The sequence below is a fragment of the Sturnira hondurensis genome, unplaced genomic scaffold, assembly GCF_014824575.4.
Source record: "Sturnira hondurensis isolate 20B ecotype Veracruz unplaced genomic scaffold, ASM1482457v3 Scaffold0018728, whole genome shotgun sequence".
Taxonomy (NCBI): Eukaryota; Metazoa; Chordata; class Mammalia; order Chiroptera; family Phyllostomidae; genus Sturnira; species Sturnira hondurensis.
This window is the reverse complement of record NW_028091359.1, coordinates 1066021-1079997: the sequence shown is the minus strand read 5'-3', so window position 1 is coordinate 1079997 and position 13977 is coordinate 1066021. Positions and strand designations below refer to the sequence as shown.

General features: G+C 38.4%; 1 protein-coding gene across 15 annotated transcripts in view; it reads right to left on the bottom strand.

The window, feature by feature from the left end:
- The window catches only part of SYNRG (synergin gamma), an 80749-nt gene that overhangs the window by 29852 nt on the left and 36920 nt on the right, over positions 1–13977 (bottom strand). For all 15 annotated transcript variants that reach the window (XM_037070192.1, XM_037070194.1, XM_037070197.1 and 12 more), the window contains one exon: positions 9465–10412. In XM_037070192.1, the coding sequence (XP_036926087.1) occupies positions 9465–10412 (948 nt within the window). The remainder of the gene's footprint in view (positions 1–9464; positions 10413–13977) is intronic.

The following is a 13977-nucleotide window of genomic DNA, read 5'->3' as shown; positions in this document are numbered from 1 at the left end:
ACCTATGAGGGTTCAGGGCCTCCTGACACCTCCACGGCTCTTCTAACAGCATGCCACACATCTCTGTCTCTTTTTAAACCCTGTTAGGAAAAGGGTACTACTTTAATCACAAAAATGGAACGCCCCAGATGTACAAAAAGGCCAACCAGTGAAAAGCTAATAACTTTCAAAAAACAACAGTATTATTTTAAAATTCTGTAGTACAAATGGCACCCTTCAAATTCTGGTTTATTAAACAGGAGGAAATAAGGTTCAGGTGAGAAATGTTTCATTTCAAATGAATGGAAAAAACTTTAAGCAAAACACTTAGTCTCTGGCGGTAGTGTTTTGTTTTCCCCACTACTTAAAAGGGATCAGAAAGTACCCAGACTCAGATGAGGTGAAATTCGATCAACAGGCAGTTGTAGTTAAACACAAGGGCAGTCTTCCGGGGGTATATTCAGAAGAATGTTTCACAAAACAGATATTTTTATTGTTAGACCCTGCCAGGAAAGCTCTTTGGGGGAAGTTACATTATGAACTGGTCCCAGAATCTCATCTACTAAAAGAGCAGTAATTTTTCTAGATACCAAGGTAAATTTAATGAAAAGTTAAACTCTAGTTTAAACATCACAGCCAGGTTGTGATGGCAATAAAAAGACCCTGTTGCTCAATTATGCAACAAGGAAAAAAAACCCAGAATGATTGTAGTGTGATCATGTAAAAGGCCTTAAAAGAAATAAGGAATTACCTCTGCTGAAAAGTATTTTTTAATACTACTGGTCTTTAACAAATCTTGTATTTTATACTTAAAAAATAATGAAAAGTAAATATACAGAATATACTAAAATCAAGCCTCAAGGTTGATTTTTAAATTTTACTTTGCTTATTTACTGGTTACTATAGTGTAAAAAAATTCACTGAAGTGTGATTCATTTGAATGAACACACGAGGAAGTACTAAAACTGGTATTATTGGGTTGGCCAAAAAGTTTGTTTAGCCCTGGCTGGTGTGGCTCAGTGGATTGAGTTCCAGCCTGCAAAACAAAGGGTCACTGGTTTGATTCCCAGTCAAGGCACATGCCTGGATTACAGGCCAGTTCCCAGCAGGGGATACACAAGAGGCAACCATACATTGATATTTCTCTCCCTCTTTCTCCCTCCCTTCTCCTCTCTCTTAAAATAAATAAATAAAATCTTAAAAAAAAAAGACTTCACATCACTTAAAAAAAGTTCATTTAGCTTTTTCTGTATGATGGCTCTAGTAGTGCTTAGTCTTAGTCTTAGTGAAGTCTTTAACTTCATTTAAAACAATTCTGTTAGACTGTATTGTGACAGCTGTCATGTGAATGTGCATTTAAAAAAAACTTACCAAAATTGGTGAATTTTTGTGCAGTCATTTTAATATTGAAGCTGCAAAATAATATGCAACATTTTTGGCATATTATGCTTTATTATTTTGAGAAAGGCAAAAATGCAACTGAAACACACACAAAAATTTGTGCAGTGTATGGAGAAGGTGCTGTGACTGATCAAACACGTCAAAAGTGGTTTGCAAAGTTTCTTGTACTACTGACATTTTGGCCAAGTAATTCTTTGCTGTGGGGCTGTCTTACGCATTGGAAGATGTTTAGCAGCACCCCTGGCCTCTACCCAGTAGAAGCCAATAGCAGAATATAGCCAACATACTCAAAATATCCAAATCAATAAAGTTATTGGTGAAAATGAAAAATGTGTCTTTGGTTTTATGGAAAAAACCACACGGACTTTGTGTCCAATCTAATACATAGGAATGTGAAAGCGTATCCCTCCAACATCTGAGCATTTATAAACAATATAAAACAGAGCAGTATTTCCCAGCATGGTGAGTATTAGTAAGCCATGTTCTAAGAAAATGAGGCAAATCAGTTCACTGAGGGTAGGTTAAACCAAGAAAATTCCTCATTTCCCATGTTAACTGTTATACATTTTCTAGGTAGTCAAATTATATCTATTTGTATGTATCATGGGCTTAAAAATATTGAAGATTCTATAAGACCTACAACATAAGTGATGGAAGCTCTATCTGGAAAAATAATATGAAATAACCCACAGTTTATTTTGTAATCACTGAAGTTGCTACAGATGAGTTTTCAGTTTGATAGCTGAATTCTGAAAATTGCAAGAGAAAAAGGAACAAGAGAATAGAGAATGGATACAATAAAATGAACAGAGAATCACTGCTGTATTTCCAATTCTACTGGGGAACTCGGAGGCTGCGCTAGGCTGAACTGCAATTGCACACATAATAGGCCAAAGTGTGTGCTTTAATACATGTATTTGTTTCCAACCAGGAATGTCCTATCACAAAGGCCAAAGGAATAAACTCTACAATCTGCTTTTCATCCTGTATCTCAAATCACAGCATGGATTTCTTGCTTATGCTAGTAAGTAACCCTATCAGTCTGTTCCATAACCTCCATTAAAATCCCCTCTGAACTGATATTGTACATGAAAACAGGCATTTCTTGGAACAAAGAATGTGAGCTGCCACTATAGGACACAGAAGGCCATACCAATTCCCCTGGACATTTTCTAAAGCTGTGAAGCATATGCCCAGGTGACTAAGAGTTACACAGGCTTTTGAGAAAGGGGTTGAAAGAAAGGAGATACCTGTGCCAAATCCACTATTCCCTAGTATTTGATAGAACAATAAAAATGGTCAATGGACTCAGAAAGGGTCTTTGAAAATAATTATGTATCTTTTAACTTCCAATGCCAATTTAATCCAAATTTCATTTACCAGAGCAAACCATGAACTATTTACACATTTTGCCTTCTTTCTACCCTGGCCCTATTCAGATTCACATTCTCTATTAATTACAGAACCTAGTCTGATGGGTCCTGTAAGTCTCCAACACCCTCACAGGTGTTGTTGAGGAAGCAGGGAAATGCTGTTGTGTAACTGCTTTCCAGTGTCTTCAGGTCAACAGAGCAACACCCCCCGCCCCCCCCCCTTTGCTTCTTTTGCTCTGACTCACACATGCGTCTGCCATGCTCTCCCTGCCATCTGTAAGCGCCTTTGGTTTTCCATGTCAGTGCTGCAAATTCAATAAAGAAAAGTGGTAATCCTGTGGATATTTTAAGTCAGAGGAGGCCAGAAGGCCGAGCAATGGTGTTAGGACATACAGAGAGACTGCTCATGGTCATCGTTAAAAATCTCATCAAGCCCTGGTGGTGTAGCTCAGTGGATTGAGCTCAGGTCTGCGAACCAAAGGATCGTAGTTCAACTCCCAATCAGGGTACATGCCTGGGTTGCAGGCCAGTTCCCAGCAGGGGACGCACGAGAGGCAACCATACATTGATGTTTCTCTCCCTCTCCTCTTCCCTTCCCCTCTAAAGATAAATAAAATCTAAAAAAAATTTTTTTTCATCAAAAAGTCCTGGCTGGTGTGGCTCAGTTGATGAGAGCATTGGCCCATAATCAAAAGGTTGCAGGTTTGATTCCTGGTCAGGGCACAAACCTGGGCTGTGAGTTCGATTCCCAATTTGGGTGCATACAGGAGGCAACCAATCGATGTTTCTCTCATATCAATGTTTCCCTCTCACCCTTCCTCTCTCTCTAAAAGCAATGAAAAAAATGCCATCCAGTAAAGATTAAAAAAAATTTTTAACTCATCAAAAACACACAAAATGAGCACAGAAAATGGCAATTACAGTTGGGGCCCTTTGGCTCTGCACTGGAGAGGGCAGCACACAGGAGACCCTCCCGTGCACTTGGCCCTGTTGTGCTCTCAAAGCTATTAGGCCAGCATTTTCAAAAACAACTTATCAAAAGTATTCAGCTGGTGGAAGAACAAAACTAGAAGCAGCTCTTTAAAAATAAAATAATTTGCCCTGGCCAGTGTGGCTCAGTTGGTTGGGGTATCATCCCATAAATGGAAGGTTGTGGGTTCGATTCCCAGTCAGGGCTTATACAATCCCTGGTCCTGATGCCCGTGGGAGGCAACCAATCAATGTTTCTCTCTTGCATTGGTGTTTCTTTCTCTACCATTGATATTTCCCTTCCTCCCTCTCCAAAAAGCAATGAAAAAATGTCCTCAGTTGAATATAAAAAAATTTTTTTAATGATTCTTTCAATTATTGTAGGATTTAGCCTAGGTTCTTTGATATTACCAGTATCTTCCACATGTTCATTTGCTACCTTTAAAAATCAGCAGGGATTTTAATGTGAACACTGGAGTGGTTATAGAATATTCATATTGTACATTCGTATAATTTCTTAGGCNGTACATGCCTGGGTTGCAGGCCAGTTCCCAGCAGGGGACACATGAGAGGCAACCATACATTGATGTTTCTCTCCCTCTCTCCTTCCCTTCCCCTCTAAAGATAAATAAAATCTAAAAAAAAAATTTTTTTTCATCAAAAAGTCCTGGCTGGTGTGGCTCAGTTGGTGAGAGCATTGGCCCATAATTGAAAGGTTGCAGGTTTGATTCCTGGTCAGGGCACAAACCTGGGCTGTGAGTTCGATTCCCAATTTGGGTGCATACAGGAGGCAACCAATCGATGTTTCTCTCACATCAATGTTTCCTTCTCACCCTTCCTCTCTCTCTAAAAGCAATGAAAAAAATGCCATCCAGTAAAGATTAAAAAAAAATTTTAACTCATCAAAAACACACAAAATGAGCACAGAAAATGGCAATTACAGTTGGGGCCCTTTGGCTCTGCAATGGAGAGGGCAGCACACAGGAGACCCTCCCGTGCACTTGGCCCTGTTGTGCTCTCAAAGCTATTAGGCCAGCATTTTCCAAAACAACTTATCAAAAGTATTCAGCTGGTGGAAAAACAAAACTAGAAGCAGCTCTTTAAAAATAAAATAATTTGCCCTGGCCAGTGTGGCTCAGTTGGTTGGGGTATCATCCCATAAATGGAAGGTTGTGGGTTCGATTCCCAGTCAGGGCTTATACAATCCCTGGTCCTGATGCCCGTGGGAGGCAACCAATCAATGTTTCTCTCTTGCATTGGTGTTTCTTTCTCTACCATTGATATTTCCCTTCCTCCCTCTCCAAAAAGCAATGAAAAAATGTCCTCAGTTGAATATAAAAAATTTTTTTTAATGATTCTTTCAATTATTGTAGGATTTAGCCTAGGTTCTTTGATATTACCAGTATCTTCCACATGTTCATTTGCTACCTTTAAAAATCAGCAGGGATTTTAATGTGAACACTGGAGTGGTTATAGAATATTCATATTGTACATTCGTATAATTTCTTAGGCACTGATGTATAAAGTCAAGCACTAATGGTATCTTCCTTAACTTGGTACTGGGGTAAACAAAACAGTATTTTCTTATTTGTTTAAACCTATAGCATGCAATTCTTAAAGTCTTCATTGCAAGTTTATATTATTACGTTATTAAAACTTCCTCCCTAAAAGTAAATGTTACTCTGGAAACATTAACTGTTATATTTGTGGATGTGATTGATTTACATGCGGTTACATTTAGTCATTTTCTGCAGCCTGCTCAGGTGACTGCAGAAAGTAGGTGAAATAAAACAGTCCCAGACAGACCAATCTAGCATCAGATAATTCCACCGACAAGGGACTGGCTTAGTCAAAGCTTCCACAAGACTGGTCTTATATACGGTGCCAGAAAGTCCTAGATAAAGGCACCTAGTATTATCACGCTAGATGGAGACCATGCCAAAATCTCTGGTGGCCACATCAGTTAGCAGTACACAAGGTTTTTGAAACCAAGTATTATTCAACTTTCTAAAGCACTGTGCTCTGGAATACATATTTTAAACGGCAGAACCAGCTTTTCTTTATCTAAACCCAAATATGCAACATTTTTCTTTCTCGAATGGCGTATTTCAGATAGTACAAGTGGTCTCAGGAATGCTATTGAAAATCCTCATCTTCAATGGTTTAATTTCTTTTCTGCCTCAATTTTTAAAAAAGAACAAAGACTTAAAGCCTCATACTGTAAGAAAAAAGTTTAAACCAGAGAAACAACTCCCTTTTGCCAAGGCCTTTATTTGGTCTTGGGTTTCTGGTCTGAAAACAATAACACACCCAAGATTTTTTGCTATTATTATACTCTAATATGGAAAATTTTCCTCCCAAATTTGGCCTATTCTTGTTAATTTTTATGGGGCTTCCTAGAATTCTTTTCTTAAAAATGGAAATGTTTAAAGTCTATTTCTCCTGAGAACTTGCTTCACAGACTAAGAGAAAAACAACAGAGCGGCTGCGGGGCGCAGCTTGGAGTTGGAAAGAGCGCGTGCCCTGCAACGAGAGGATGCTGCACCCAAGTTCCACGCCGTCAAATTCAGCCCTGAAGACTTCCTGGTGCTAGTGCTGAACACCTCCCATCACAGAGACAGCAATTCAAATGCAGCTTACATTTACTGCACTCAGAAATTCATCTTAATACCCCTTGTAATTTATTTAAATTAAATTTACAGACATCCAATCATTAACAGATGTGTCCATCGTTCCCCAACACTCAGCTCTCAGGTCTGTCCCCTTGCCTCACCCCCCACCCCCGTCTCCTCATAATGGAACTCTTATTGGAGACAGGTTCTGTGATCTTTAGTAACCAATAAAATCTCAGGTTATTCGCTAGCAGAAAGGAGTAAATTTCATAATACGTAAAATAGTGTACGGTTTACACTTTAAAAATATTTAAAGTTATATTTTAATCCAGTGCCATGTCAAAAACTTTTATCAGTGGAATTATAAGGGGAAAGGCCAAAATGCACTAGTACTCCTCTTAGGAGACAGGTGTTTGCAGAAACAAAACAAAGAGGGGAAGCCTCTATCCACAGGAGAGGCTATTGCTTTACACTTGATGTGGACCAGGGATTTCTTTGATCTAACCCTGAAAAAGTAAGAATTACACACATCCCCACACTTTCAAAATATGCCAAAGAATTATTTATTAATATAGGACTTACAGATCACAAAAGAGTTATACAGAAAAGCTGGAAAAGAAGTCATCAGAATAAGCATGCAGATCAGTATTTGCAGTGGAATATACCAAAGCAAGTTCGAAAAGGCACATTCACACAGAATATGTCTAACTTGAAAAAAAGACATCAGAAAAGCAGGCAAAAAAAAAGGGCGCTGATTAAAATACAAAGATTTTCAACGTCCAAGAAGAACTAGTTTACAGGTAGTAGGTAGGTAGGTGGCTACAGAAGTCTGGCTAACCCTTTGAGTGTCACAGATGAAGGCAAGCTCTTGCTGCCTATGAAACCAAATGACCTTAATGATGGCACATGAAGGTGCTTCCGTGCCAGAGAGATTAAATTTAGCGGGGGGACAAAAGCAGTCTACTTGAAATTATATGCAGCAAGGGCTCAAAGGGTTAAATGTAATAATATGCAGAGAAATCAGGCAATGTTATTAGCAATATCTATCTACCTTCCATACAGAGAATTATAGCAAGAGTTAAAAGAGACAGTATCCCCTTCAGAGTTAAGTTAGGGTTTCTAGACAGGATTAGGTCCAGAGACTGTAGTCTACTACATTTTATTCTCTCTTCATGCGTCCACTTCTATTTTCTCCAAGAAGAAGTAACTTTAACCCTCAAACTAAGAGAGCAGGAGACACTGTGGTCAACATGAGGATAAAGAGAAACCAAATCCCCATAGAAGCCCCTGCCATTTTCGCTCTACAATACATTGATGCAGCAATTTTGCTCAACAGCAGTGCAGTGCACCGCTCAGGCGTCAACCCCTTTAACAACCGCTCTAAAGGGATACTGCCCCTTTCCACAGGTTTACAGATCAAAGGGAGGAAACAATCTGCTTTTAAGAATATCCTCAAACTGAATGAAGATACTTGGCTTGAACATTACAGGTTCCAAGCTGGGAATGTCCCAAACATACATAAAAGAACATGAGCACAGAAAATTCTTTTAACAGGTCAATCACAACAGACTCAATCCAAAAACCAATCTCCCCACCCCAAATAAAATGGAAAAAAAAAAGGAAGACATCTAAACCCAGATTAGACTCATCCATAAAGACATCTAGCTTGGCACTGTGAAAGAATATAGATTCATTTTCAGAAAAATAGCTTCTAATTAATAATTTTAGAGTCCAGAAGGCTAGTTTACTTGTTATGAGATTTTTAAATAAAAATCAAATATTGTTCAGAAAATGGAGCACTTTGCAACCAACTATAGTGGCTCAAGAAGCTCATACAAAAGAGAAATAAACAGCAGCAAAATAAAATATAGGAAACCGCTTGCAGAAAAGTACAAAAAAAAGGAAGTAGCCAGTCAGGGGCAAAGGAGCTTGGCAGACAGCTGCTGCACTTGGAAATACCTCAGCAGGTAGAACTCAAACCACAATGTTTACAGTATCTTGCTCCTGACTCAGCACCCTGTTTAAGGATACATCCAACACTGCAATAGCCAAAGGAGAGGTGCAATTTTGTTTTCTGCCTGCGAAAGTCATAACACTTTACAATTTCTGCCTGAATCTGTAAACTTGGAAGTGTGTTACACGCTCCTCTCTAGTTAAAAAAACAGCAACAACAAACCCTTCATATGCATAATAAATTTTCTAGACTAATACAGTAATACTGAGATATTTCTCATTATTAAAGGCCACAAAATAGGTTTATCATTTTATATATATATATATATCAAATAACAAAACAAAATAAAAACTAGGACACTTGGGCTTCTAGTTTTTATGACAAGAAGTTAAACTAGAGAATAAACTGCTACGATACAGGGAAATCCATACAGAATTTTAAGAGGGCTCCCTTGTAGTCTCCAACATTTTATGAGAAAGTGAGTAGTTACTCTATTCTACCATCTACAGACTTGTTACAGTTTAGTACTTCCAACAGTAGAGTTAACACTGACAACTGTACCCGAATTCCACTAACAACTCAGGCCCTCCTCTCTGCCAGACCCCGGAACACAGCCCATCCACACACAAGCGCCCCCCCTCTCCTCCACTGCTCGTAGGGACGTGGCAAACTGGGGTACAACTGGCTAGACATTCTTACTTGATTGACCTAACAAGAGTCACTTTCTGTAAACCAAACAGAATAAATAACTATATTGGCAGCTGTCAAATATACCCAAGGAAAATAAAAAGGAGAGGGAGACACGGACCTCACTCACAGAAATGGAGGAACATTACTGACATTGCAAACATCTTTATCAAAATTTCTGGCAATGTACAGTTCATCTAGCAGTGGATTTTTATGTGCCTCTAACACCAAGTTGGTGTTAGAGTTAAAAAATAAGAATATTTTAGCTATTCAAATCTAAGTTCCATAGTATTCGTGGTATCCATATATCCAAGTATCCACAGACTAAAATTTAATACTGCTTTAAAGGAGTCTGGTAACAAAGATGTTAATTATTAGAAAGTCATGAAGGTTAAGAGCCAGAGCCTTACTCGTCTGTGAATTAACACCCACAGAACCATCTTTAAAATCTACGTCACCATCACCAGAGCAATCTCACCAATTCCTCACCTGCAGCAGGAGGATGCTGGCCACTAACTGTTGGTAAATCCAAAGAGCTATCAGACATGACATGTTTAAGATCTCCTCCCACATCAGCCAGTTTCATGTCAAACTGAACAGAGAGTGCATCTTCAGAGTCCTCCTTGCCAACACTACTGCCGCCAATGGAAGGGAGATCCAAGGACTTCACCGACGCAGAGTCTTCTTTGGTGTGCCTGAAAGCCACTGCTTTCTCTCCCAGGGATTTGTCCGCGTTCACGGAAGAAAATTTACTGGAGTGGAAGTCAGCAAAATCATCATCACTTTTTCCTGAAGGAGTGTTATCTTTCAGTTCTTCAGTTGCTAGCCCAGATCCTTCCAAAGAAAGCTGTTTGAAGACATCGTATTTGGTAGACGCAGCAGCTGAGTTTTGTCCACTCTTCACTATGTTGCTTGAGCTGCTGGTTAGAGCAACAGGACTAGCTTCCTCTTTAAGGGCATCATATTTGTCTTCCACCTTTTGCTCCGATGAAACAGAGCTATTACTGAAAGCAATAAAATCTGCAAAGTCATCCTGCTCCCCAACAGATGCTGGACTAGAATATTCCCCAAAAAGGTTGAATTCTCCAAAATCATCGGCCAAACTAGCAGATTTAGCTGCTGCCAACGCCGGCGTGGCTGCGGCAGATCCTATTGACTGTGCTCGTGTAGAAACAGATTTTGATGCACTAAATGCAGGTGAAAAAGACAAGAGTTTCTCACTGCTGCAATTAACTGATGAAAACATATCTAAATCTGCTAAGTTCAGAGGAGTTTTCACTTGTGTTTGTGGTTTCTGCTGGTTAGCTCCTGAGGGGAAGGTGGCTGGGAAAGTTTTGTCTTTTGTTGGTGGCTCTAGTGGTGATATACTGTCGGCAGTTTTAAAATCGGTGAAACCATCATCGGTCCCTGCTGCTCTGAATTCCGCAAAGTTTTCTCCTGAAAGAAAAAAAACAGAGTCAAGAAAGTCAAAATGCTGAGCTGAAAACACCGCGATGCACAGCACAGTAAATGACAAGCATACTTTTACAGACGTTTCCCTTACTGCCTTGACATAATTTAACTCCAGTTTAAACCCTACCAAATATCCCTCTACAAGCTAGGTATTTGCCTCCACACTGAAGGCTAGCAATATGGGAATAAAAACCAAACTGAGAGCACCTAACAGTGTCATTTTCATTTGCTCCCTTTGGTGTGGTGGTGAGTCTTCGGGTGCCGGACGCTTCAGTTGGCCAAAAGCACTGCTCGCACGACTTTTCTCACTGTGGCCACCCACCAAAGGTGCAAGGCAGAATAAAAAGTCGGTGTTGAAGAGTCATATTAAAAGAGTGGCCCTCTAAAGATAAAATGTGTTACATGGTGATCAATCAGGGAAAATACATCACAGGCATCAATAAAATATCATGAAAAACCGTGCATCTAATATTGAGGACGTACAACACTTTGTTTAACTTGGCATGTGAGCAAGCATATGGTTAGATACTGGTCATCTTCTTCAATTATATGGAGGAATTAATTTAAAGGCAACTTTGATAAAAACCTTTGAAAAGGTATCTACTTATTTGTAAAGCATTCTGGCCAAGGCCACACTGTGAAGCAGCTTCTGCCCATACTCTCCAACACATAAGGTTAAGCTCACAAAAAAATCTGTGAGAACTTGGGTTTTTCTTGAAATCAGCCACCTCACCAAGCACTTATTTTTAAAATTCAAAGGGATCTCAATACATACCAACTCTATTATTTATTAAAACTTTCAAAGAATATGATTTAAATTTTAGCTTATTATACTGTGCTACTTTGAGGATGGGATTCTGACAGAATTTTTTATTAATTTTTTTTAGAGAAAAGAGGTATTAAAGTGTTTCTCATAAATATTTAAATAGACTCAGTTTAGATACTGATAAAAATCTGGAGCCATGATTCTTATTAGGTTTTCTATTCTTTAGTATCATAATGTTATCACTCACAGGTATGAGGCTGGGATGCAAATGATCTTAGTTTTCCAATGGTATCTGAAGATCTTCCATAAAATCTACTATGTAATACCAGGTAATGAAAACCAGAGATAAACCAAATATAAATATAGTTATACCAATATCACTCATTCAAAAATATGAGTGCCATTTCTAAAGAGTTATAAATTAAAATAAAAGCTTTAATGTCCTCATCCACTTTTTAAATTCTATTTATCCCTAAAAATGAGATATAGAAGTAGATGAATTATAAAAATGTATTTAAAACCAAAATCCAATTTTTAAAATTGTCATCGAAACATTACAAGTTTTAATGTATCGTGCATGTAAAGTGATATACATGTTGATATATCAAATGAAAAAGCATGGAAAATAATAGAAGCTGGTTTCTCTTCCTAATCTGAGAAATTTAACCAACTCACCAGCATAACTTATCAACACAGAGAAATCCATTTAATATCACGAGGGAAACTTTAGAGAGAAAGGAAAAGCTTTCAGAATTCCTCTATTTTATGTTTGTAAGATGTATCACCAATAAAACTATAGTCAATTTCACAAACTGACAGGAGAAGCAGATATAAAACTTAAAAAAAATTACCCTAGTATTTTAGGAAAATATATCACTGGTATTTATATTACTTCTGTAAACGAAAAGGTAACAAGCAGCCAATTTTTGTCACAGCCAAGATTTTTGATGTGCTGCTTTGAAATATCTGTGAAATTGACAAGTTTTGCCTTATTATTTTTAAAAAGAAATCACCACAGCAAACTAAACTTACTGATGAATTGTAAACTTTTCCATTGGAAATGTAAGCTGGGTGAAAGGGTTAAAAACAAATGAAAATGGGTGGGTTTACAAGTTCAAATAAAGGGGACTTGGGGGCAAACAACTTGGTTAGTTATTTGAAGCTTGCAAGTCAGCAGGTCCACTAAGCATATTACTTCCTGGGTAGCTTTCCAGTTAACTTCTGAATCCTCGTAAGTTTACCTCTCTAATTGCTTCTTTTCAGGCCCTAAAAACATTTCAAAAGAGATCACTTTTTGCTAAAACCTCAGTAACTCTCACTTATCTATATAAAACATTTTCCTCATTAACCTAATTTATGGTTTAAACTGGAAGGCAGAAAAAAAGGAATTATTATTAAACTGTCATTTTGTAACCTAATAAGCTCTCAGCTCTAAATAAAATACCACAAGATTCTTCACAAAATCTAAGACACTGAGATATTTTGTCAGGCCAATGTATTTATTTTTTAAATTTTGTATTTATTGATTTTAGAGAGACAAAGAAACACTCACTTGTTATTCTACTTATTTATGTATTCATTGGTTGATTGTTGTACGTGCCCTAACCTAGGATCAAACCTACAACATTGGCTTATCGGGATGATGCTCCAACCAATTGAGCTACCAGCCAGGGTCAGTGTATTTTTAATGCAAGTACAAATTTGGCATTTCTGCTGGGAAGGCCATAGAGTTAAAGCTAAGATAGGAATGAATGCAAGCACACAAAAATGGCAACACCAATCTGGGATTCTGTTAATAAAGTACCATAAAGCAGGAATAAGGCGCTTACATTTGGGTAGCCCCACTGTCTTTCCCAGGAATAACATACACATCATATGAGCATTAATAGCATACTACACAAAGAACCCTGGTATTAAACCATGCTCTTTACTCCAAACTTGCCTTGGCCCAACAGTTGATGAAAGCATTGCTAAATGACAAATTAACAAGCCAAAAGTTCCACAGATTTATCTTTGGACTCCTAGTACCTAATACAGGCATGGAGGAAGAAACAGTTATTATATCCTAAAGGCTTGTAAGAAACACAAGGAAACATTTCTTAGAATATAAGAACTGTAAGGGACTGAGTATCTCTAGAAGAGGTAGGTTTCCCTTCTTAGAGATATTTAAGCAGTACACTTTCTACTTTAACTTTCACATATACTTACCTTTCCTATATGCTCCCCCTAGCCCTCCCACTCCCACCCTAACTCCCTAGGCAGAAAGGTGAGAACCAATGATTGTTGAAGGATATTCCAAATTTGAGCAGAGTACACAAAAGTAGAACATGGTTCTGTTCCTGGGAAGAAATCCTCATTAGAGTATACAAATTTCATAGCATTTGCATTAAGCTTTGAAGGACATAATGTGACGTATGGATTATCTAAACCCTACACATCAGGTTCACAGTAGTATTTAACCACAAGCATAACTTTTGGGCTTTATAGATGCGGCTCTCATATTATCATCCTACATACCTTTTCTACTCTATTTGAGCCCTTCTCTCAGAGGTGTGAACCACATATGCACAGAAAACCCTCTCTCTCCACCTTATTAAACTATAACCAATTTTGAAAATCTTGAAAAGTAAAAGAGTGGGTGCTGCCTTCTGTACAGCCCACAGACCGCTGCACTGCCAGCAGCTGAAGTCCTGGGACATGAGAATAACCCGAAGTAGTCACAGCCCTCTGCCTCATACAGGAGTCTAACGTGGCTGAGGGCTTCTGGTGAAATGGAGCACTATC